The sequence below is a fragment of the Mirounga angustirostris genome, unplaced genomic scaffold, assembly GCF_029215605.1.
Source record: "Mirounga angustirostris isolate CCGP_5_RB_7025 unplaced genomic scaffold, mMirAng1.0.hap1 SCAF_4, whole genome shotgun sequence".
Classification (NCBI taxonomy): domain Eukaryota; kingdom Metazoa; phylum Chordata; class Mammalia; order Carnivora; family Phocidae; genus Mirounga; species Mirounga angustirostris.
Window position 1 is genome coordinate 119,754,048 of NW_026991712.1, and position 26,558 is coordinate 119,780,605.

Sequence of the window (26,558 nt, forward strand, 5' to 3'; positions counted from 1 at the left end):
GTTTTCTTGAAGGTTTATTTTTTTTTAAAAAAACTGATTGCTTAATCAGACATGTTTTCCTTTTATAGCTATCATGTTGATTTCCTCTCAGTGAATTTATAATGAGCTTCCTAAGACTTAAATTTTATCTCCTGTATGAACTAACAATGTTTAAAATATAAATCTTTTTAGTGTAGGTTGAGGTGAAGGAGGGTGGTATCTGTGCATCTTATATATATTTTGAACTAAAGGTTTTATTTTACCTTTAATATATTATTTTAATTGAATTTCTTTATCACTTAATAATCAATTAATTTAGTAAGTTAAAAAAATTCCAGGTTTGCTTTTATTTCTTCCCTAGAATCTCTTTTTTTCCCTAAAAAGATAACACAAATAGTATACTGGAATCTTATTTCAACTATATACTTTTTTTATGGAAAAATAAACTGAGATTTAAAGAGATTAAATAACTTGCCCAAATTCACTAAGCAAGGAGTAATAGAGTGGGGCTTTTGGAATCTAAAACCGTTATTTAACCACTATGCTGCATTTCTTCAGTTTAGAGCAAAAGATGTGAAAGGGCACAATCTTGGGCATAGTGGTTGACCATATAAAACCAAAGTGAAGGGCTGGTATCTTAAGATAAGATAGATAGCACTACAGAAATCATAGAATATTGTTTGAATTTAAAAGAAAGAATAGAATATTTTTATTCTTGAAGACTGATGAATATAGTCTATGGTGAGATTTCAAAAGTTGTTTGAGGTATTTTTAATTAAATGTCATCAGAACATATTTGATTACCAATTTCATGTGACTTATACATTTTGTGCTACTATATTTTCTCTTTATCAAATTTACCATAATATAGCCATAATTTTATTTCTAGGTGGTAGGCCTGTACCGATTATGTGGTTCGGCAGCAGTCAAGAAAGAACTTCGAGAGGCTTTTGAGAGAGATAGCAAAGCTGTTGGTCTGTGTGAAAACCAGTACCCAGATATAAATGTAATAACAGGTAATAAATATTTTTTATTCTATGTACATATTCTGGAAAGACTACATCTGTAGGAAGAGGAATTGAAATACTATTTTGTAGCCCAAATTGAATTGGGTTTTATTCTGAAGTCTTGCTTTCCTTCCTTCACAAACATTACTGTGTTATTTTCTGTGGGGAGGTACCAAGATATGGTCCCTGCCCTCAAACAGCCAACAAATATTGGGGGGGTTAGGGGTGGGAGTAAGACCTACATTAAATTACCTATACTAGGTAGCAGAAGGGAAATGTAGCAGAGTACATTTTCTTCGTAGAGGGATAAATAAAACACCATTAGAGTTCAGTTTGATTGGAGCTTAGGTCATGTAAAGGGCATTGACTATCTGGGTAGAGAATTCAGATTTATTTAGTAGGCAGAGGGGACCCATCAAAGATTTTTGAGCAGGGGAGTGAAATCTTTAGAGATAATCTTCTAATCTGGCAACTCTGTGTGATGGATTGGAATTAGAAGAAATCAGAAGACAGAAAACCAGTTAGGAAGGCTTGGCAGTAGTCCCAGCTGAAGGAGTCTCATAGCAGTAACAACAGGAAGGAATAGAGCTGAAAGGATATGAAGAAAGAGAGGGCCCAGATAAGCATGACTTAGACACCTGGTTGATTGGGTACCATTTGGAGAAGCTAAAAAGCTGAGAGGAGAGCTACTGCTTTTGGTGGAGAAATGTAAAGAAAGATTATGAATTGGGTTTCTTTTCAAACATATATTGAATTTGAGGTACTAGTTGGAGATCTATGTAAGTGTATCAGGCAAAGTAGAAAGTACAGCTAAGGAGAGGATGTAGTAAAATTTACCAAGTGGTGAATATAATCCAGTGTATAGCACTAATACTCCTGAGACATGGGGGTGGAAAATGGCAATGTGAGGGTCATTGACATGTAGTTGTAATTAATGCCTTGCGATTGTCCATAAAGTTTGAAAAGACAAGGGCTTTGAGGATCTCCAAACTTTGGAGGCATGCAAAGAAAGATCCAGCTAAAGAGGTTGAGAGGAAAGGAGTCAGAAAGTTTGGGAAACAAAAGACAACAGAGTTTAAGGAAAGGTGTGAGGCAGTGTCATTTGATGGAGGGATCATAGAAGATGAGAACAGAAATAAGGCCTTTGAATTTGGCCATTATAAGATTGTTCATAACTAATGGATATCTTCAGGGACTATTGGCTTATAATTCTATGTTTGTTTTTGTTGTTGTTTTACTTTTTATTAGCAAGGTTTTGAAGTATATACAAAAGTAGAGAGAATACTATGATAAACCCTCTTTATCCATCACCCGGCTTCCATAATCAACACATGACCAAACCTTCTCTTTTATACCCTTCATTTGATTCTCCCCTAGACATGGATTATTTTGAAGTATATCTTGGATATCATATCCATTCACCTATAAATGCTTTGGTATGTATCTCCAGATCTTCTGTGTTATTTTGATAGTTCTCTCTACTGTTAACTACCATTTTTTTTATGCTGTAATATTGTTTATTTATCTCTAAGGTTCACCTTGCACATATTAAAGAGATTTTTGTTGGTTGGAATCCTTTAAAACTTACTTTTAGGATTGAGGCTTTTCATATAGCTGAGGTTCTCAATCTCTGAACTCTGAATGACTGTATTTTCATAGTATTTAATATTTACTCTTAGATCATCAAAACTTTGATCCCAACCATTTTAAAAGAGACAACAAACCAAGGCACTTTTTCTTTCTTATAAATTTTAGCAAATCAGAAATATTGGATACTTTTATTTTTGTAAAGGAAGAAAGTTTATCCTTTCTTTCTATGAAAAAAAATGGATCACATCTACAAAAAAAGTAGAATTTTCCCCTTAATAATATGTAATTAAAATCAGCAAAGGACCCATTTTATGAATTCATTAAAGGAAATTTTATAAATAGCAATTCCCAGGAAATTACACTCTATAACCAAATGAAATGAGATTTTACCTTGGTGGGGCATTATCTTAGAAATAAAAGTAAAATAAATAAAAATAAAAATCGTGTCAAATATGTACAAATTAAAAAGATGAATGATGTGGTTTAATTTGATTATTTGCTATGACAAGATCCTTAGAAATTTGTAGCATATGCAGATGATATGAATAATAGGCCATTGAATGAATATTAAATTTATAGCATTCTTTTCTAAAATTGAGAGTTTCCAGGGGCGCCTGGGTGGCTCAGTTGGTTAAGCGACTGCCTTCAGCTCAGGTCATGATCCTAGGGTCCTGGGATCGAGCCCCGCATCGGGCTCCCTGCTCAGCGGGGAGCCTGCTTCTCCCTCTCCCACTCCCCCTGCTTGTGTTCCCTCTCTCACTGTCTCTCTCTGTCAATTAAATAAATAAATAAAATCTTAAAAAAAAATAAATAAAATTGAGAGTTTCCATAATTTATGAATTGGGTATTTTTTGGCTCTATTCATCGTACTCTTCCATTTCAGGAAAGCTGGGTTTTTTTTTTCTTGTTTTGTTTTTGTTTAAGATTTATTTATTTATTTTAGAGAGAGAGCGTGCAGATGGGGTGAAGAGGAAGTGAGAAAGGGGAGAGAGAATCCCAAGCCAACTCCACACTGGGCATGGATCCTGACGCAGGGCTCCGTCCCAGGACCCCAAGATCACTACCCGAGCCAAAACCAAGAGTCTGATGCTTAACCAACTATGCCGCCCAGGTGCCCCAGGAAAGCTGTTTTTAAAAGAATCTAGAACTATTTTCTTTCTTGATAAAGAACAAGTGAAATGATTTAAAATTGAGAAATGTCATTGAAATTACAATAAATTATACACAGGGCCTCATTATGTCTCAAAAGAAAGGATATTATTGATTTGGGGGATTGGCCAGTAATGATGTTGCCTCATGTGTTTGTTCCATGTGAACTCACATTTCTAAGTATACTTTGAAATATAATTAACAGTTCAGTAGTTCTAAAAAATGAGCTATTAATAAAGTGAATAGAGTTTACTCATAGTTTAATGTGTTCTTAGTAGTTGGTTTGTCTGGAACACAGAATGAAGTGCTCCAGACAAACCAGATTTTTCAATGAAGTGCAAAATTTAAGGTACGAAATCTATTCATAGTTGTTTATGGAGCTTATTTATCAAAGGAACAAGAAGAAATGAGAAAAGTAAAAATATTTATCATTTAGTGATTATTAGAAAAGAACAAGCCTCCTGCAGAGGAAAATTCAATTTGAATGTGTCTGCCTTATGTAAAATAGACTTCATATTTCAGTATTAAACCATCGATACCTAAGTTCAGTACTTAAACGTATATTTGACCATGACTTTTTCTGATTTTAATTCTTTTTAAATTATTCATTCTTTTATTTTCCCTCAAAAGAAAACTTGGTCGGAAATAAACCCAAAATTATCTTTAAAACATTAATAATTTTCTTCATTTATGCATATTAAATATACATTTTCCCTACCATATGTATTGTATGTTCTCTGATCTCTGGCACATTAACTTTCAAATTATTTCTGTTTTTCCTTACCTGGATTGAACATAGACATCTAAACTGTATAAACACTAAGGAATGCAAAACACTGAGGAATGGTTATAGAAGTAGCAATTGAAATATACTGAGGCAGTGAAAGCCATTTGATCTGAGTAACATCTGCGGAGTGTGACCAAAGCAAACAGGAAGTTCAGAAAGAGTAGGTGAGGTAGGGTGGGGTAGGTTAATGGACTTAAAAAATTAATTATGAGGAATTCTTAATCTCAGGAAACAAACTGAGGGTTGCTGGAATGGTGGGGGGTGGGAGGGATGGGGTGGTTGGGTGATGGACATTGGGGATGGTATGTGCTAAGGTGAGCGCTGTGAATTGTGTAAGACTGTTGAATCACAGACCTGTACCTCTGAAACAAATAATATATTATATGTTGAAAAAAAAAAAAGATAGTAGGAAGGGAAAAATGAAGGGGGGGAAATCGGAGGGGGAGACGAACCATGAGAGACTATGGACTCTGAGAAACAAACAGGGTTCTAGAGGGGAGGGGGTGGGGGGATGGGTTAACCTGGTGATAGGTACTAAGGAGGGTACGTATTGAATGGAGCACTGGGTGTTATACGCAAACAATGAATTGTGGAACACTATGTCAAAAACTAATGATGTAATGTATGGTGATTAACATAACATGATAAAATAAAATTTAAAAAATTAATTTATAGAATTAACTTCCAGAAATGTCAGTGATTCTATGTTCAAATCTATCTACTCTAATGTATCTTTATTATCTATAGAAGTTTCACCTGAGAAGGAATGATTCTCAGGGTCCTGTAGTTGTATTTTCAGTATTCTGGTTCTGGTGAGTTAATTTTTTGTTATAGTAGGTGCTGATAGAGGATAAGGGCACCTTCCCAGGGGACAGTGTCTCACTTGAAGAATGAGGTTATTTAGTATATTAATCTTCATAGTCCTGCAGTTGCTAGTAGAAAAATGGTATCCACTCATCTAACCATCATATACTGAATGCTTACTATACACTAGACACTTTGCTAAGGCATTTGGAATACAACAATGTGTAAGAGATAATCTCTGCCCTCAAGAATACTAGTCTAAGGGGGAAGACAGATAAGAGACAGCTGATTATAATATATGAGGAGGAACACCTAACTTAAATTGTGGGAAAATTAGGGAGAACTTGGTGGGGAAGGTGACTCCTCAGCTAACTTAAAAGGTGAACTGGACTTAGCCAGCAAGGGAGAGCAATCTATTAGCAAAAACTTGGAGATGGCAAGCCACATGACTTGCAGTACTTGCTAAAGAGGAAAGCATCAGGCAGGTGAATGGTGAGAGAGAGCTGGAATGCCCTCTCAGACTGAAACCCAGACCTGGCAATGAGGGTCATTTGGAAACAGCAGAGTTAGAACATGATCATTTTCATTTTTCTCTCTATTTCTTTCTATCTTTTTCTTCCCACCCTCCCTCCCAAGTTAGTTGGATGAGTTTCCATGTACTAAGTTTTATAATAGCACTTCCACATTACAGACGTAGAGGTAGCTAGGAGGGCTAAAAGGAAGGTATGGAGATGGTGATCTACTAACTCTTTGAGGTGAATATGTGTAATTCTATAGTGACTTTTTTTTATTTATTTTATTTTTTTTTTAAAGATTTTATTTATTTATTTGAGACAGAGAGAATGAGAGAGACAGAGAGCACATGAGAGGGGGGAGGGTCAGAGGGAGAAGCAGGCTCCCTGCCGAGCAGGGAGCCCGATGCGGGACTCGATCGCGGGACTCCAGGATCATGATCTGAGCCGAAGGCAGTCGCTTAACCAACTGAGCCACCCAGGCGCCCCTATAGTGACTTTTTAAATTATTATTCCCTTGTATTTAACAAAAAACAAAACTTAAAAAATTGTTCATTTGTGTTGCAGTGCTAAAGGGTAAATAAAAGATTATTTGTTTTGGTATTTTTCTCCAAAACCAGAGGTTTAAACTTAACACTGTACATTCCTGGGGTACTGGTGTGATGGTGGCTGTAGAAATCAAAGTAAGAAACCCAGAGGACAAGGGGAGTCTATGCGTAGGAATAACTAGAATCCACTTAGTCACTTATCCTTCTCTATCTAGAAATTAATTGGTTTATTTACTATTTATTGAACATTTACTATATGCCAGGCATTCTTCTAGGCACCAGGGACAAGTGAACAAGATGAACAGTATCTTAGTCCTTATGTATGTATTCTAGTGGGGGAAGAGAGAATCAGTAATCAATCAAATGAATAGTGAGATATAGTAACTTATGAGTGATAACTAGGACATTGGGAATGATACTGATTGAAAATAGTAGTCATCTTGGTGAATCCTGTGGCTAGGGGGTCAGGGAAGAAAGTTCATCTGAGAAGTGCCTTTTGAGCTAAGATCTGTATAATACAGAGTTAACCATTGGAAGGTCTGGGGCCAGAGTTCTAGGTAGAGAGAACAGAGTGATTTTGCTAAGTGAGATTAATAAAATACAGATACTACAAACCAGTCTTTGAGAGGTAGAAGTAGTTTTAGTTATTAGAATGCTTTTTTTTTTTTTTTTTTTAGTGTGATGATACCTGTTATTCTGGGGATGAGTAGAATTTTCCTGTGTAGTTGGTCCTTGTGCCTGAATGAAGGTGAGACGCATATGGTTTCACAGTAATCTATTAGAGAGTAGCTTAAGAGATGTAGCCAGAACCAGTTCTTTATTTACCTATAATTGCCTGCATTTTCTTCAAGTACATGATAAAAGATTTACTGTGTTGCACTAAATAAATTTCTCCATGTAAGTTTTTCCCAAGTTTCCCTTTAGCAGTTCCTGTGGCAGTAAAGATTGTCACCACAAACTCATCTTAAAGTTTTTATGTCCTCAGAGTGTTTGAAAGATGTTAAGAAGGCAATATGGCTTAAGATACTCCAGTCTGTCACTAAGTTTTTGGGATAAGGTCATATAGCTAATGTCTAGATTGATGGGTAGTTAACATAGTATATGTCACAACATAGTATAAATACCTCTTCTCTGTATCATTTTATGAAATCTTTTGATTATTTTTCCAATGAACTCTTTGTCTACATATAGAAAAGGAGCTATAACTTTCACTTCATTGAACATAATGTACATTGAGCATTCTTAACTGCTTAGTATTTGTTAGTAATAATTCTCCCTTATTTGCCCTCAAATTATAGTGAAGTAAGTAATCTTGAACTTGGATTAATATAAAATTCCATTTATATTAATTGTTTAGTATATTATATAAAGGATAATGATATTTGAAATAAGTATTTTACTAAGCTATAAAGTTATCTTTTCTGGAGATCTTTTAGGTTTTAATTTAATTTAATTGCTTTATAGGGCAAGTCGCAAACTACCAGGGCATATTAAATTTTGTTAGAACTAACAAGTCGTGCTTTGTTAAGGAACACATATGGAATCTTTTTTTTTTTTTTAATCATGCCCTAGAGGGTTGGTAGTGTCTTTATTTGGCAACTACAGGAAATTGCATTTTCACTTTCTAAATCTAACTCAATGGTCCTCTTTACACCAAATGTTCCTATTCATTGTAGATAGGTTTAGACTGCAAAACTAATGATGGTAGTAAAAAAAAAAAAAAAAATCACATAATATAACTTAAGAAATGGGAATTTCTCATGTCTACTGTGTATAAAATGCTTTATTATCATCAGTATACATTTAACATGTATTGATTGTTATGATATGCCAAGCTCTTTATATATATCGTATTTCTTTATGTATATCAAAGAAGAAGTTTGGTCAGTAATCTCTTGGTTTACCAATGCTATTTCCAGATTATCTTTTCACTGTTGAGTGGAAACTTATGCTCTCCTGAGGAATAAAGCTCTCTTGAGGCTCATGGCACCACCACCTCTATCTTTCCTATTTAACATCTGCAGAACTCTTGGGCATTCCCATTTATTCAGTGAACACTGGGATATCTCACCAATGGTTGTATTTCCAACTGAAGTCCTGCCTTTGTCCTAAGTGATTTTACTATGCAAATGACCCATCCAGAATCTGTTAAAAAACAATTCTCTTTCCATTGAACTGTATAGAAATACAGTTGATTTTTATATATTGATCTTGTACTTTGCTAAACTCATTTATTAGTTCTATTATTTTAGTGGATTCCTTAGGATTTTCTATATATAAGATTATGTTATCTTCAAATAGAGATACTTTTACTTCTCTTTTTCCAAGATGGATCCTTCTTATTTCTTTTTCTTGCCTAGTTGCCCTGGCTAGAACCTCCAGTATATGTTGAACAGCAGTGGCAAGAGTGAACATCCTTGTCTTGTTCTTGATTTTAGGAGAAAAGCATTTAGTTTTGACCATTAGTTATGATGTTAACTGAATTTTTCATAGATTCCCTTTAGCAAGTTGAGGAAGTTCCTTCCTATTCCAAGTTTGTTTGGTATTTTTATCATGAAAGTGTGTTCAGTGACTTTTATGAGTCTATTGAAATGATCATGTGGTTTATGTTCTTTATTTTATTGATATAGTATATTACATTAATTGGTTTTCAGATGTTAAGCCAACCCTTGCATTCCTGAGATTAATCCCACTTAGTCATGATGTTGTTTCTTCTTCTCCTCCTCCTCCTTCTATTGCTGGATTTAGTGTGCTAGCATTTGTTGAGGAATTTTGTGTCTGTATTCCTAAAAGATATTGGTCTGTAGTTTTCTTGTGATGTCTTTATCTGGTTTTGGTATCACGGTAATACTGGCCTTTCTACTCTGATCTTTATAGTTTCCTTTCTTCTACTCACTTTGAGTATAATTTGCTCCTTTTTTTTTTTTCCTATTTTCTATTTTCTATTTTCTTTTTTTTTTTTAAGATTTTATTTATTTATTTGAGAGAGAGAGAGAATGAGAGACAGAGAGCACGAGAGGGAAGAGGGTCAGAGGGAGAAGCAAACTCCCCACCAAGCAGGGAGCCCGATGTGGGACTTGATCCCGGGACTCCAGAATCATGACCTGAGCCGAAGGCAGTCGCTTAACCAACTGAGCCACCCAGGCGCCCTATTTTCTATTTTCTTAAGATAGAAACCCAAGCCATTGATTTGGGACCTTCCTTCTTTTCTAATGTAGACACTTAGTCCTATAGATTTCCCTCTAAACTCTGCTTTAACCTCATCCCACAAATTTTGATGTGTTGTGTTTTCATTTTCACTTAATTCAAACACGTTCTGATTCTCCTTTTTCTTGTTTGATTCATGAGTTATTTAGAAGTATCTTGGTTTGTGTCAAAATATTTAGGGAATTTTCCAGATATTTAAAATTATTAATTTCTCATTTAATTCCATTATAATTATAGCACATACTTCGTGTGACTTGAATCTTGTTTTTTTTTTTTTTAAGATTTTATTTATTTATTATGAGAGAGAGGGAGAGAGTGAGCGAGTGAGAGAGAGAGCACGAACGGGGCAGGGAGGGGCAGATGGAAAGGGATAAGCAGACTCCTTGCTGAGCAGGGAGCCCGATGTGGGGCTCAATCTCAGGACCCTGGGATCATGACCTAAGATGAAGGTAGACACTTAACCAACTGAGCCACCCAGGTGCCCCATCTTTTTGTATTTATTTAAACTTACTTTAACATCAAGGACATGCTCTTCTGTGGTGAATGTTTTCATTTGAACCTTTGAGAAGAATGTGTTCTGGTGTTTTGGAATGTAATATGCTATAATTACCAATGCACTCAGGTTGATTAATAATGTTTCAGTCCTCCATGTCTTTATGTGTATTCTTTCTTCTTGTTAAGAGAGGCATGTTGAAATCTTCAGCTATGATTGTGGTTTTGACTCACCCATCTCCTACCTCCCCCTTTCCTTTAAAGACTTCAATTACACATGTATTAGGTCACTTGTGTTTGTTTTACAGCTCACCTATATTCTGTTCGTTTTTTCCAGTCTTTTTCTTTTTCAATCTCTTTGTTTAATTTTAGATTATTTCTATTGCTGTGTCTTCAAATCATTAATCTTCTCTGCTAATATTAATTTCATCCATTATATTTTTAATCTCTGATATTTTAGTTTTCACTATTAGAAGTTTGACCTTTTTTTCATACCTTCTGTCTCTACCTAGCATGTTCAGTCTTTCTTCTAGCTTCATGAATATATGAAATACCATATAATAACTGTTTCAATGTCCTATCATCTATGTCATTTATGGGTTGGTTCACGATTGATTTTCCTCCTCATTATAGATCATATTTGCCTGCTTCTTTATATACATTGTAACTTTTTGTTAGATGTCAGATGTGAATTTTATCTTCTTTGGTGCTAGGTATTTTTTTTTTTATCCTTTTAGACACTTCTGGGCTTTGTTCTGGTATGCAGTTAGGTTACTTGGGAACAGTTTATTTTTAGTTGTGCTTGTAAGTAGAATGAGAGCAGCTTTTAAACAAGGCATCTCTTTTTCTATTTCTTTTTCTTTTTTTTTTTTTTTTTACTTATTTATTTGAGACAGAGAGAACGAGAGAGAGAGCACATGAGAGGGGGGAGGGTCAGAGGGAGAAGCAGGTTCCTTGCTGAGCAGGGAGCCCGATGCGGGACTCGATCCAGGGACTCCAGGATCATGACCTGAGCCAAAGGCAGTCGCTTAACCAACTGAGCCACCCAGGCGCCCCTCTTTTTCTACTTCTTTGATCCACTACTGAAGCAAAACCCTTCTGTGTACTCGTATTAGTTTCCTATGGCTGCCATAACAAAGTTCCATAAGCTAGATGGTTAAAACAACAGGAATTTATTGCCTCATGATTCTGGAGGCTGGAAGTCTGAAATCAAGATGTCAGCAGGGCCCTGCTCCCTCTGAAACCTGTAGAGAAATTCTTCCCTGCTTCATCATAGCTTTTGGTGATTTGCTGGCAATCTTTGGCATTCCTTAACTTTATAGATACATCACTGCAATCCTCTGTCTTCACAAGGTGTTCTTTACATCCTCTTCCATTTTTGTATATCTATCTCTGTGTCCAGATTCCCCTTTTATAAGAACACCAGTCATATTATATTAGGACCCACCCTAATGACCTCATTTTAATTTGATTATCTCTGTAAATATCCAAACAAGACCACATTCTGAGGTACTGGGGACTAAGACTTAAATATATTTAAGATTTAAATATATTTTCTTTGTGGGAGACATAATTCAACCTATAACAGTACTCTACCCAAATCTCATGAGTTACGAAGTTTTTCCACTGTGGTTGCTTAGGACAGGATTTACTGCCTGCCAGTGTAAGCTCCTGAAATTGTTCCCTCTAATCTTTTTGGGCAGTTCTTTCTCCAGCTTTCGTTCGTTTCCTCACCTGCACATGCTGATCAGTGCCAGATAGAAACTCAGGGGGGGTTGGCAGTATCCAGCCTTTTTTCTGGACAGCTGTCTACTCTCTAATACTGTCCTTCAAGCTCTAGCTGCTTTGCTCTCCTTAGACTTCTGGCTTCCTCTCCTCAACTTAGCTAGACTTACTAGCTACCTGTATTTGCACCTCCTCACTGTGACCTAGAAAGGCTTTCAGGCAGTAAGCTGAGGCAGTTATGGGCACACTGCATTAGTTTTCCATCCCTTAGGGATATCCTTTGTTGCCTGATGTCCAGTGTGTTGAACATAGTTTTGTTTTGTTTCTAGATATTTTATCTGGTGTTGCCAGTTGTTTCAGGCAGGAAGTTAAATTTTGTCCGCATTACTCCATGTTGGCTGGAACAACTGGTCTGTTTTTCTAGCCTGTATCTGAGTTCCTGATTGCTACTAGAAAAAAATCACACAAGGGTATATCTTGATACTAGTATAAATTCATGGACTTCAGAATTAACTGGGCTTTCAGTGGTGTCTGCTAATAAATATGTTCTTATCTCTCCAACCCCCCTTCTCTCATTCTCCAGAGTGTCTTTACTATTTTCTCACTCCTCAAATCTCACTTTTACCCGTATCACTCTTAGCTGATGACCCTGCCTCCTAACTTCATGGAGGAAATAGAAGCCATCAGAGAGGAACCTCATCTACGTGTGACCCAGCCTGCCAACATGCTTTCTTTGGCATACATCCTTGCCACTTTTCCACTCCCTTTTCTGTAAGAGTATAGAAATTATCTTCCTCACATTTTGGACTAATTTTAATTCCCTCATGTGTTCTCAGGAGTCTCTTCTTCTTTCCTTTTTGGGAATTTTGCTCAGCTTATTCCTGTCTCTTGGACCTTGAAAACCATTTTAATATCTTCTTTATATTAGCATTTAAATGTTCAAGTCTCTTTCATCTTAAAAAAAAAAAAAATCCCTACTTTGATCCTGCTTCTCCCCTTCCCACTCATCTATAGTTATCACCTTCTCTCAAAGACAGATTTCTGAAGCAGATTGCCTACCTTTCTTCTCTTTCTCTAATTCTTTAACATCCATTTACTTCCTAACCAAATGCAACCTGACTTCTGTGTCCTTTATTCCCCTGAAGCTGTGCTTACCAAGGTTGCTGACTTCTTTGTCTGGTGGACATTTTTTGATCCTTGTCTTAAATTATCTCATGTTTCTTATACCTAGTTACAAAAACTGCAACCTTAGAATCACAACAGGAATTTGTTAAAAATACAAGGACATGAGCCCTGACCCCTGGGGATTATGATTTAGTAGGGCTGGCATGGGGCTCTGGAATGTTTGTTTTTTTTTTTTAAGTTCTACAGGTTATTTCAGTGTGCAGCCAAGTTTGAGAAACACTGTGCTCCATAGTACTTAACATGGTTCTTATCTAACCTGCTTATTGTTGGCTATCAGTTGATACTGTAAACCTTTTCTTTTTTTTTTTATTTAAAGATTTTTATTTATTTATTTGAGAGAGAGAGAGAATGAGAGACAGCATGAGAGGGAGGAGGGCCAGAGGGAGAAGCAGACTCCCTGCCAAGCAGAGAGCCCGATGCGGGGCTCGATCCCGGGACTCCAGGATCATGACCTGAGCCGAAGGCAGTCGCTTAACCAACTGAGCCACCCAGGCACCCTGTAAACCTTTTCTTGAAACATTCTTTTCTTGACTTCCTTGGCAGTGTACTCGCCAGTCTCCCCTTAGCCTCTTCTTACCACCCATACTTCTTTAGTCCTCTTTGGAAAGTCCTCTTCCTGATGACCCCTTAAAAGCTGGTGTTCTTCAGGGCCTTCTCACATCATCTGCCTCCCTGATCATCTCAGCTATTCCTAAGCTCTGTTATCATCTTTAAGCATTTTTAAGTTGATCATTCTCAGGGTCTCCAACCATCTCTTTCCTGAGCCTCAGATATTTATATCCAGCAACCTTGAATGTCCCATAGATACTTTATGCTGAATATATTCAAAATGAAACTTCTTTCTATCCCCTATTCCCCCCTTTTAAAAGTATAGCACTATCCACCTAGATGCTCAAGCTCCAAACCTAGGAAACATCCTTACCCCTCCTTTTCCCTCGAAATCACAAATGCATTTTAGATTTAGTGATCCTGTTTGGGGAGTTTATTCTATAGACATATCTGCATACATACAAGTAATAGTATGCAAGGCTATTCATTGTAGCATGTTTTAGAATAACAAAAGATTAGAAACAACCGAAGTATTCCATCTGTAGTGACTGCCTAGATAAAATTCTAGAACATTCATACTTTGGAATACTGTGATGTACTCCACTTTTAAAAATCTTATGGCATAGCAGGAAGATGTGATTCTAGTTTATTCAAACAGATACTTTAATCCAGGCTTCTCTTTGGATACAACACCGAAAATCTACAAAGCAATATAAGGAAGAATACTCAGTTTCTCATCAGTAAATAAACAAATGACAAAACAAGGTCTGCTCTCTTAACAACTTCCAAATATACAATACAGTATTTTTAATTATAGTCACCATGCTGTACATGGGCCATTGTATTCTTTAACTTTCAAAAGTCTAGAAAATCAAGATTCATGTAATTGGAATAATTTATAATTAATATTAGTGTGCCTTGTTTTCTCAACTTTTGTTTCACATGTATTTAAGGAGGGCCAGAATCAATAGAGTATATGTACCATGAATTGCTTACTTTATGAATAACAAACCTAATATGTATGATCATTGGAAATTATGTGTGTGCATTTTTAGCATGCTTTCAAAACAAGAAGTCAATTACTGAGGCAATTTATAAGATTACAAAATGCTAGTGTTTTGTTCTAATAGGTTTTTGTTGTTGTTTTTATTATTTTCAGAATATTAAAGTTTGGCTATAACAATACTTTAAAAAAATTCAGTTTTTTAATTTTATTCTGAAGACCAACTGCTATCTCTCTGTCTTTGTTTTCTAAAGGCGTTCTTAAGGACTATCTAAGAGAACTTCCTTCTCCCCTGATAACAAAGCAGCTTTATGAGGCTGTATTAGACGCAATGGCAAAAAATCCTTTGAAAATGTCGTCAAGAGGATGTGAGAATGACCCAAGTGACTCTAAGGACACTGTTGACCTGCTTGATTGTCTTCCTGATGTTGAGAAGGTAAACATATGTGGTATACCTTTTTCCCTAAAAGCCAGCTAATGAATATATACTTAGCTCCAGTGCTACAAATAATTGTACAGGTATTTCATATTTGTGGCACTACGACTTTAAGCTCTGCCTTTACTAAAGTCTCCTTAAACAACATACATTTAAAAACTGCTTCTTAAACAATAAATCTAGATAACAGTTTTATCTTTTCTGTGTATAATTTTAGTTTAGGCACAGGTATCTCCCATACATTTTTTAAAAAGTATGATTACCTTATTATTAAAATAATACATGTTTATTATAGAAAAATTGGGAAGATATAGAAAAGAATGGAAAATTGCAATTATCAATATCCAAAGGCAACAATTAACATATTAGTTTATTTCCTTTTAGTATTTAAAGAATATGGTAACTGTTTCATGTATGTGGCTTAGCCTCAAGACTTAAACAACCCTTACCACCACCATTTCTTTCCTTCTTGCCTCTTCCCATTTGCCACCTCCTCACAGTCTAAATCTTGAGATCAGTATCTTCAGGCATGCCTGCAGAGCAGATAGTAGGATAGCTGGGTCTGCAGAACAGTCTTAGCCTAACTTTAGCTGTTGTTCCTTAGAACAAAAGGGAGAATAAGGGTGATATGGCTGGGCTTGTCCAGATGAGGCCGACTTTACCTGTATTTTTTTTTTTTTTAAACATCTTTTTTTTTTTTTTTTTTAAGATTTTATTTATTTATTTGAGACAGAGAGAATGAGAGAGAGAGAGCACATGAGAGGGGGGAGGGTCAGAGGCAGAAGCAGGCTCCCTGCCGTTCAGGAAGCCCGATGCGGGACTCGATCCCGGGACTCCAGGATCATGACCTGAGCCGAAGGCAGTCGTTTAACCAACTGAGCCACCCAGGCGCCCATTTACCTGTATTTTTTATCATGTGAGGGTAGAAAGGGCATATATAGAAATTTTTAAAAAAATATTTTATTTGAGAGAAAGAGAGAGAGAGGGAGAGAGCACAAGGTGGGGAGGGGCAGAGGGAGAGAGAGAAGCAGACTCCCTGCTTAGCAGGGAGCCAAACTTGGGGCTTGAACCTGGGACCCTGGGATCATGACCTCAGCCAAAGGCAGACGCTTAACGACTGAGCCACCCAGGCACCCAAACATATAGAAATGTTAAGCCCCAAAACTTCATTCACCAGTTTACTGTAGTCTTTTGAACATCCTGTGCTCACTCCAATTAGATTAGCAATTACTACTCCTTTGGGTGGGAAGAGGGGAACAGCTACAAAGAGGTAGGCAGCAGCAGAAGGGTGGGGTGAAGGGATAGAGATATTCCTTCTTTGATAAAAGGTAAAATTGTGTCATTTTACTTAATAAGTGAAGAAATGAGTATCCAGGTATTTAAACACTTATCCAAATTATATAGCTTTTTATGAGTGTTGTAGTCTGTTATCTGAATTTAGGCCTTTCAGGCCCTAAAGCTCATACGATTGGCGTCCTTTTTAAAAGGCTTCATAATATCCCATTGAGTGAACTTGACATAATTTGTCACTATTCTCTTTTGTATAATATTTAGGTTTTGAACCTATTTGTATATATTTGTATGCAGAGATTTCTTTTCAGTTAGAATTACGTATTTAGAATAGAATCTCAGAGTAGAATTGTTGATTTAAATGATGTGAACATTTAAAGGTTCTTAATACATCTTCATGTTACTTTTCAAGAGGGGCACAACAATTACATTTTTTAGCTCGTCTTTGTAGACAAAAAAATATTTTTTTATTTTAAGTTGTATTTCTTGGCTTGCAATTGAGATTAAACCTACGATATTTAATCGGAGATGGTTGTGTGTGTGTGTGTGTGTGTGTTTTCACAGCACAATATGCTGAAACTAGCCTTAAGATGTCAATGAATGTAGGGTCCCACTTATGTTAGGAAATGCATAGTGAATGGAGAAAAGGGACAGATACTTATTACTTACATTGTTTTTATGATTCATATATTTGATTTTTTAATTTCAAAATATCAATTATAGTCTCTGGCTTTCCTTCTCTCTTCATTCCTTTCTTTCACAGCCAAACATTGAAGGAATGTTTATTTCGGCTGTCCTTCTTCTTCACCACACTTGACTACTCAACACATGGTAATCTGGCTTCCCACCCTGCCTCTCTGGACTTGTTTTTGCCAAGGTTTCTAATGACCTTCTGATCACTGAATCCAGTTGTCACTTTTGGCTCTAGAAATATGTCATTTTGATTTTTTTTTTAATTTTTAGAATTACAGTTTTATTTATCATTCATTTCTTTAATTATGAAGAAATTATATACTCATTTTATTTGTTAAATGATCATATACCAGTACTTCAAAAACATTTTTTTCCATAATTGCTTGAACCTAAATAACCTTCCACTTCTTGAGCAAACTCCCCTTATTAGTTCCTTCAAGTATTAAAAAGTATTCTTTTTCAACAAATTTTTCTGTTATTTCTAGCCATACTATTCATCGTTTGTCTACTTGAAGTATTTATTAGTTAAGTGCATTGGCCTTTTTCCTAATCTGAATCATGATAGACCGGGTCATGTTTGAAATCGTTAGCTTCCTAGATTTAAGGATGGTAGTCCCCTACTTATGATTACAGGATTTATCTGTGCTTATGAACACTCTTACCTACCATCACAGCCTTTGTGGTTGTCATTTTAGAGGAGGAAAGAGAGGAAAATGTTGATGTATATTTTCACAAGGACTCCAGTTGAAATTTGGAATGCATTCATGAGCCTTTTATAAAGAGTATATATTTTAACCATTTAATGGATCAAATTATGTCGTTGGAACCTAAGTGTCCTATGTAATGTTTTTATAAAATATGTTTCAGAGTTCCAAATATCCAACTTGGAAGCAAATCTTTGAAACTACTTTTTAAAAAGTGACAGGATGCCTATCTATATTTTCTGCTATAAATTGTGTCCTTGAATTTGCCTCTGTGTTTAACTCTATTAAGTGAAATGTAATTTAATTTAATTTAGGCAACCCTAAAGATGTTGCTGGATCATTTGAAATTGGTGGCTTCTTATCATGAAGTGAATAAGATGACTTGCCAGAATTTGGCCGTGTGCTTTGGACCAGTATTATTAAGTCAGAGGCAAGAGACTTCCACCCATAACAACAGAGTCTTTACTGATTCAGAGGAACTTGCAAGTGCTTTGGATTTTAAAAAACATATTGAAGTTCTTCATTACTTACTTCAACTCTGGCCAGGTAAATGATTCTATGGAAGTATTTTTCTCTTTCAATGATAGGGTGTTTGAATTAGCTAATCATTAAATATGCCCATATATGATTCAAGAAAATCTTTTCTAGATTTTGCTTTTTCAAATAGTTATGAATTGATACCTTTAAATTTCTCCATTTAAATTTTTTGCTTTTGCTGATAATATTGTAGACATATAGATCAATGTACACATTTTGGTCAGATCTGGATTTGTATCCTGGTTGTGTTACTTATTAGCAGTCTGATCTTGGGCGAGTTCTTTAACATCTTAGAGCCTCAATATCATCTTTTGTCATATGGATTTAATAATATGTTTATAGAATTTATAGGAGAATTAAATAAAAAGTTATGTTTGTAAGGTGCTCAGCACAGCTCTTGTCACATAATAGGTAATCTGTAAATATTAATTTCTTTACCCTTCTCATTTTTAGTTCAACTGGTATGAAGCAGAATTCATTTTTTGCCTTCATTCAATTCTTCTTCCTGACATCTTTACTGTATTCATGGTTGTTCTTCAAATTATCCAGGCTTAACTTGACGGTCATCTTTGATCTTTCCATCTTACTTATCCATCCCTTGTTCCAGTCAATAACAAAAAGCTGACGGTTATTTTCCTAATATCTCTCTTATATAGTTTCAGAGCTAAAAGGAATATGTATTTAACTAGATGTTCTATATAGGATGCTGTATTTAAGTTTCAAAATTTCCTTATTCTTTAGTAACTCCCACTCCCCTTCCCTACCCTGCATAATACCAAACATGAAAGTACTTAGGGGCTTTGTGTAGCACACAGTGGTCAAAGTGCTTGGGCCCTAGAGTCAGTATGGATTCGGGTCCAGATTGTGGCCCAGGCACATATTTAATTCCCCTAAGCCTCAGTATGCTTCTCTATAAATAGTGCCTACCTCAGAGTTGTGAAGATTCTGTAGACAAAGCATCTAAGGCATTGAGCAAAGTGTTTTGCATAAAGTTAGCTCTTTGTTAGTTACTCTTTTAAGGATACATATGAGGATAGACGAAAGTACAAAGAAATGCTTCATTTAGTCTTTTAAAATACATCTAATTAATTAAAGAAAGTGAATAAAATTTTCAACTTTTAAATTTATAAAGTTAAAAATTTTTGCTTTCTTTCAAACACAGGCTTAAAAACCATTTCTAATTTATATTTTAATTGAATTGGTATATATTATTAATTATTTAAAAATCCTGAATCAAGATGCTCTAATAATTGGTTTGATTTCTGCATTTGGTACCCAACATAAGGGAGCTCTCAGGTTAAAGTTTTAAATGTGTGTTTCCTATAGTTTTTCCTACAACTGCCTTAATTCTAATAAGCATCAGGAATTGGGAAAGGAACCATCTTAATCATTCTAATCACAAATGAAAACTTGCTTACCTGGAGTTTACTATCAGTACTTGATTTCTTTATTATTAATTCTGTATCAGAGGTTAATGTTATTTAAAAATAACTGCCCTGGAGGACCTGAATAGACATTTTTCCAAAGAAGACATCCAGATGGCCAACAGACACATGAAAAGATGCTCAACATCACTGATCATCAGGGAAATACAATCAAAATCACAGTGATAGATCACTTCATACCTGTCAGAATGACTAATATCAAAAAGATAAGAAATAACAAGCGTTGGTGAAGACGTGGGAAAAAGAGAACCCTTGTGCAGTGTTGGTGGGAATGTAAATGGTGTAGCCACTATGGAAAACAGTATGGAGGATCCTCAAAAAATTAGAAATAGCATACAATCCAGTAATTCTACTGTGGGGTATTTACCCAAAGAAAATGAACACATGAATTTGAAAAGATATATGCACCCCTGTGTTTATTGCAGCTTTACAGTAGCCAAGATGTAGAAGCAGCCTAAGTGCCCATCAGTAGATGAAAGGATAAAGAAGATGTGAAACACACACACACACACACACACACACACTATGGAATATTAACTCAGCTATTTAAAAAAGGAGATCTTGCCATTCACAACAACATGGATGGACCAAGAGGGTATCATGTTAAGTGAAATAAGTCAAAGACAAATACCATATAATTTTACTTACATATGGAATCTAAAAAACCAAATGAACCAAACAAAAGCTGGAAATACACTCATAAGTACAAGAGAACAAACTGGTGGTTGCCAGAGAGGAGGTGGGTGGAGGGAAGAGTGAAATAGGTTGAGAGGACTAAGAGATACAGACTTCCAGTTATCAAATCAAATCAAGTCCAGCAGATGAAAAGGACAGCATAGGGAATATAGTGAATGTTATTGTAATAATGTCGGTGACAGATGGTATCTACGCCTATTGTGGTGAGCATTGTGTAATGTGGAGAGTTGTTGATTCACTGTGTTTACACCTGAAAGTGATACAACCATATGTCAGCTGTACTTCAATCAAAAAAAAAAAAACAACCTGCCCCCTTTTCTAATAACCTGTATTTTTCTTTAGGTATAGTACCTCAGATAAAGGGCAGAAAGATAGGGAGAATAAATACCAGTTAATTTGGCCCTCTAAATCATTTGCTTTTGGATTCAGGGAAAGGCAGACATCAAGCAGAAGCAGTGCAGTTACCATGACTGAGAAAATTGGTAGTGATACAGAGAACGGGCCACAGCATATGAACTTGGTGAATGCCCGTCTCTGTGCATCAGGTAGAAGGGTTTGACCCTCCTTGCTATATGCATATCTTACTTATTTTTCTTTTTGTGGAATTTCCCCTACTCCGGAGATAAAAAGACTTGGTTCCACCCTTCCCGCTACCACCTTTGTTTTTTACTTTAATTTTTGTATTATTATTATTATTATTTTTTTAATTTGGGGCAATGATAACATTTGCTTTAAGCTTTCCATTTGAAAAATCGTATCTGCAAAGTGATCAGTTAGAGTCCTAGCATATTGGAACTGGAAGGTAAAAATCATCCTGCCAGTGGCATTTCAGATTGTCCTCTGCCAAGCCCTAAGGTTCTTTGGAAGCAGCTTTGGAGCCAGACTGGCAACAGGTGAGGGAACAAAATGTCAACACACTTCCCTTTGATCAAAATAGTCTTCATCTTTTTTATGTATTGGATTTTTACAAAATCGTTGCTTTTTAAAAATGGTTTTGCTGTTTTAAGAAGAATATTGGAATTTACTTTCTCTTTACAGATGGGGAAATAGCTTTAGAGAGAGTGTAACTCCTAGACCAGCTGTTTGCTGTATCACATTTTCTGTGATGAGTAAATTTGGGGCAGATTTCTTGGGGAAAAGCTATAATTTTTTTCTTATTTCTTTTTGTTTCATTTTTCTCACTAGACTAAGCCTTATGAGGTCAGGGATTATATTTTGCTTACCCTTATGCACCCAAGTTCTAAGACAGTGCTTGGCATTAACTAGGCACTTGATATATTCTGTTAAATAAGGCAATTATACTATATATAAAAGGCTAATAAAGTGGTGATTAAAATATAAATCCATCAGTAGAACAAGATAAGAAAATTAAGTTTCTTAGTACTTATCATTACATTTTGAAACATTTTCAGCAAACAGATTGCATTTTAAATTTTATTCTGTTGCAGTTGGCCAGTCATAGTGCTGGGAAAACCAGAACTTTCCTTTTGGGGTTAAAATAGCCATTTTCTCTGCATTTTTTATAGGAAACAACTCCACCATCAGTAGTTTAAAAAGTCAGTGAAGTTGATTTTTCACGAATTGAATTTTTAGTCTAAAAGATATAAAATATTATAATTGCTTTCTTAAATATTTTCCAAGAAAATATACAAAAATCATGTTTGAATAGGGATTTAGTTAAACAACTTTAAGTAATTGGCAACAAAATAAATCTGGGTTTTGCAGGTGAGTGTCAGGGCACAACAAGATAAGCTCAACCCACAGTCAGAAATGTTTTACTTTGGGGTGCCTGGCTGGCTTAGTTGGTAAAACATGCAACTCTTGGGGTTATGAGTTTAAGTCCCATGTTGCCAAGCGTAGAGCTTACTTAAAAAAAAAAAAAAAGTTTTACTTTGGACCACAAACCAGATGACTTCAAGGTTAGCAAAGTCCTGTAATGAAAACATCAGTCATGACACTTAAGCACTAAGAACAGGAATAGCACAGAAAATGAGGGAGAAAGGCAAGGAGACTTATTGGGTATTAGCAGGTAGAGGAGAAAAAGGAGTTTGAATAATTAAACAGTGGAAAAAATTCAGATATTCATTCTGTAATTGCATCAATTAAATAATAAAACAGTGGAAAAAATTCAGATATTCATTCTGTAATTGCATCAATTAATGGCATGGGGCATTCTATATTAATACTGCTATTAAAGACCAATTTAAATATCAGACCTTTATTTTCCAGAAAATTTTTGATCAAGAGATTTTAGCTATTCATAATTATATATACTGGTCATTATAAAAATATGGACAAATGGAAATGTTAAAAACATACCTATATATAGTTATCAAGTATTTTAATAAAATCTAAGTAAAAAAAATTATGTGATCTGGAAAATGTTAAGATCACTGTAAGTCTGGAAAACTAGAACTATATACATGTTTGTATTACTTTTCAATTATCTTATTTTCTATAGTAGGAAACAAGCATTCATTATATGCTGGAGTGTGAAAAGTGGGTGTGTTACTACTGATAATATATTCACACTGATAATATGTATCATAGTGAAAGAAAGCGTAAATGGAGAGGCATTTATTAATGGAGACTGAACAAGCAGAAAGAGAAAGGCATTATGGACAGTTTTTAAAAGCTATGCCCCAACGTTTAAGTCCATTTTATATACAGAAGGAACCTTAGACAAATGTTTTGTCCAATATTCACAAAAAAGGTAAGCAGTAAAGCCTTGGTTTGTCATGATGTGTGTATATCATAGTAATCTGTATGGCCAGCACAATGTATACTCTTAGAAGAAATTAATCTTAATATGAAGAATGTTATTTGAGATTGTTAGATACCTAACCAGAATGGGAAAATAAAATATCTGTACTGTTTTCAGGCAATAAATGAAGACTATTAGTAGCTAATGCTGTGTAATCAAACTCAGGTAACAAATGGTCAAGTCTAGTATTTGTGCATTTTATCAAAGTGAAATTTGGGCTGCTTAGTAAAAAAAATTATGACACTGCTGCTAATAGAATTGCAAAAAAAGCACAAAGGTTAGAGTGAGCACTTTAGATGCCTTTGCCTCATTTAGACGTTTGCAGAAGAAGGAACTTTTTGTTTTGTTTGTACACCAACATGCCTTGCCTGCTTTTTTACTGTAGCTTTTAATTTAGAAGAAGCTACCAGCTTAGCTACTCTTTGAATTATAGCTAGATAATAATTAACTTGCACCGAAAGTTAATCAACATCAGAAATTTGTTTGGGGATGTTATGATATGGCATGAATTAGCACCATTGAACATTCTACTGGCTTCTGTCCCTAATCTTGATTATTTCTGGTGATAGAAAAAAGTAATTATGGAATGCTTTATTTTTTAATAGTGTGCATGTTTTGTTTTAATGCATGTTTGTAGTTGATTATTAAACGGCTTATCTTTGCTCTGGTTTTTTAAGGCCAGTTGGATGGCCGTGACTAAGCAAATTTATTGTTTGTTTCTAGTGCAACGTTTAACTGTCAAAGAATCAACAGACAACTTGTTTCCAGAGCAGAAGTCTTCTCTAAATTATTTGAGGAGGAAGAAAGAACGACCTTGCATGTTAAATTTGAGTGGTACTGATTCATCAAGAATACTTAGACCAAGGCAAACCAGATTAGACAGTCCAGTTAGCAATCGTTATGCAGGAGACTGGAGCAGCTGTGGAGAAAACTACTTTTTAAAGACAAAAGAAAATTTTAATGATGTAGATTATGATGATGTCCCCTCAGAAGATAGAGACAATGGAGAAAATTGTAGCAAAATGTATGGACCAGATATAATGATTGAACAGCCAGTACCCATGTCCAAAGAGTACACATTTCAGACATACTTGACAATGCAGACAATTGAGTCTACAGTGGATCGAAAAGTCAATCTTAAAGACCTGCAAGAAAGCATTGATACTTTGATTGGAAATCTGGAGCGTGAACTCAACAAAAACAAGCTTAATATGAGTGTTTGAGATTGAGAGTTTTAATTTGCTTTTTTGTCATATTTTAAATTTCACATCAGTCTTTCGCTTTCTTATACCGCTCACAGTGATGGTTTTATTTTTTTACTCTTGAAAATTCCATTAATTTCTAGTAAGTTCATGTGATTCAATTAAAAACACTATTCATTAAGTTTTTACGTATCTTCATTAGAAAATTTTTCTTGGGGCACAGATAACTTCGACTTGTGGATCTTTTAACAAATACGGCCCATTCTATGGAGATAACTTCTAAATGCACTTATAAGGTTCAGATAAGTTATTAGCCCCTCATGGTTTTTGTACATTACAGGAACTGCTCTTTTGGAGCTGGAACAGATGTTTCTTACAGAAGAACGTGGCAGCTGCTCTGTCCGGTTTGCAGTGAGTCCACATACTCTGCAACATCATTTGATCATATTTCATTTGCAATGCAAATGCTGCTATAAAAACCTTTTTATAAATAAAAGTAAAATTATACAGATATTAATGTATTCTGTATTAACATTCAGTAATTATTTAAGCTTATAAAAATTAAGTATTTTTATAATCCTGAAAATGTGTCTATTTATAAGTGCATATATGGATAGATATTAGAATGGGGGAGGCATTGGCTGCAGAATCACATGTATCTTTAAAGCATATATGTCGTGAGGCCAAAATTATTAACTTAAAATGTCTTTTTCAGGGAAAGAACATTTAAGTTAAAGGAGTTCTGTAGAAACACTTGAACCAAAACACTAGAAGCATCTGAATAGAAATAATAGACTTTCTTTTTTTTGATTCATAGAAAGTCACAATATCCCTAGTGAGAAGTCATCTTTTAAATTGAAATCCTCTAATTTCTTAAGGGATTAAGAGCCCAGATTTCTGTACTAGTGATTTACATTAAAAAAAAATCTTCACCTGTTCTATGCATTTTTATGTTCTGCTTTTTAAAACAAAGTAATTATACTTTAAACGTATTTATTTGTAGTAGTACATTGATAACATTGACTTTATAATTACCTTCATTTGTTTCTAAAGAAATCTTGCCAACATACTCCATGTTACTGATTTTGAAAAATTAATTCATTTTGGCTAAGTATATCTACAAGATAGTCACTATAGCAATCATAGCAGTGTTTGAAAAATGTAAATTTAGAAGACTTTTTTATTAAATTGGAATGTATTTTTTTTAATTTTTATACCCACAGAACATGTAATTTTAAAATTATAAAATTTGAATCAACAACTTAAAGATGTAGCAAGCCATTAGAAAACGGACTTCTTGATGTTTTTCTAAATATTGAAGTATTTAACTATTTCTACGTAATATACATTGATAAACAGAACACCTTGTTATTTAATTTGAAAACTCAATTGTTAAAAAGCCAGATAAATAACTATTTTTATATGAAAATTTAATTTTTTAAAGCTTTGTATAACAATTCCGAAGAATACCAAAAGAATATGTGACAGAGATATATATTGAGTAAACAGTCAAAAGAAATGTGCTTTAAATGTTTTTGTTTGGGGCTCCTGGGTGGCTCAGTTGTTAAGCATCTGCCTTCGGCTCAGGTCATGATCCCAGGGTCCTGGGATCGAGCCCTGCATCGGGCTCCCTGCTCAGCGGGAAGCCTGCTTCTCCCTCTCCCACTCCCTCTGCTTGTGTTGCCTCTCTCTCTGTGTCTCTGTCAAAATAAATAAATAAAATCTTTTCAAAAAATGTTTTTGTTTGCTATATCATGTATATTGTATGAATTGAATAAGTTGTTTCAGAAATGTAAAAGTTTTATTAAAGTATTATAACCTTGGTGTCATGCTATTAATTATCATAATGATTTTAAGGATTACTTAATGTCATTCTTTGTCTTCTCAAACAAAAGTGTTAGAGTATTGGACAATCGAATGTTATCCATAAATAGATGTAACGATATTTTTTGGTCCAGAATTGAATTATCCAGAATCTGAAATACTTTCAAGGCCAGAGGTATTTTGTTATATAATTTTGGATGGAAATAGTTTAATCTCTGCCATCTTAAATAGAAAATACTAAACATCTATGTTGTCTGAATCACTGAGTCCTAACTACAAATCTCTTTTATTGACTCTTCTGTATTTAGTAGTGCTCAGTAAGTTTATGCCTTTACTTTAAATGATCTTTAACTTCAAACCTTTTTTGAGTTTTTATACCTGCTTTTTCTGCACTAGTAGACTGTCGGCTATCATTCTCTTCTAAGTCTAC

At 34.9% G+C, this 26,558-nt stretch overlaps 1 protein-coding gene across 5 annotated transcripts in view; it reads left to right on the forward strand.

Annotated features, from left to right (window-relative positions):
* SYDE2 (synapse defective Rho GTPase homolog 2) overlaps window positions 1-26,039 on the forward strand; it is a 49,445-nt gene extending 23,406 nt beyond the window's left edge. Inside the window, exons 4-8 of one of the 5 annotated variants that reach the window (XR_010410882.1) lie at window positions 869-995; window positions 14,792-14,973; window positions 17,975-18,206; window positions 22,889-23,051; window positions 23,826-23,961. Coding sequence is in view for 4 of the 5 variants with exons in the window: in XM_045897299.3 (XP_045753255.2) it covers window positions 869-995; window positions 14,792-14,973; window positions 17,975-18,206; window positions 23,826-24,325 (1,041 nt within the window). In the remaining variant the exon portion in view is untranslated. Of the gene's footprint in view, window positions 1-868; window positions 996-14,791; window positions 14,974-17,974; window positions 18,207-22,888; window positions 23,052-23,219; window positions 23,268-23,825 lie in introns of all 5 variants that reach the window. The other 4 variants (XM_045897301.3, XM_045897300.3, XM_045897299.3 and 1 more) reach the window with 4 other exon arrangements.
* The last annotated feature ends 519 nt before the right edge of the window (window positions 26,040-26,558 follow it).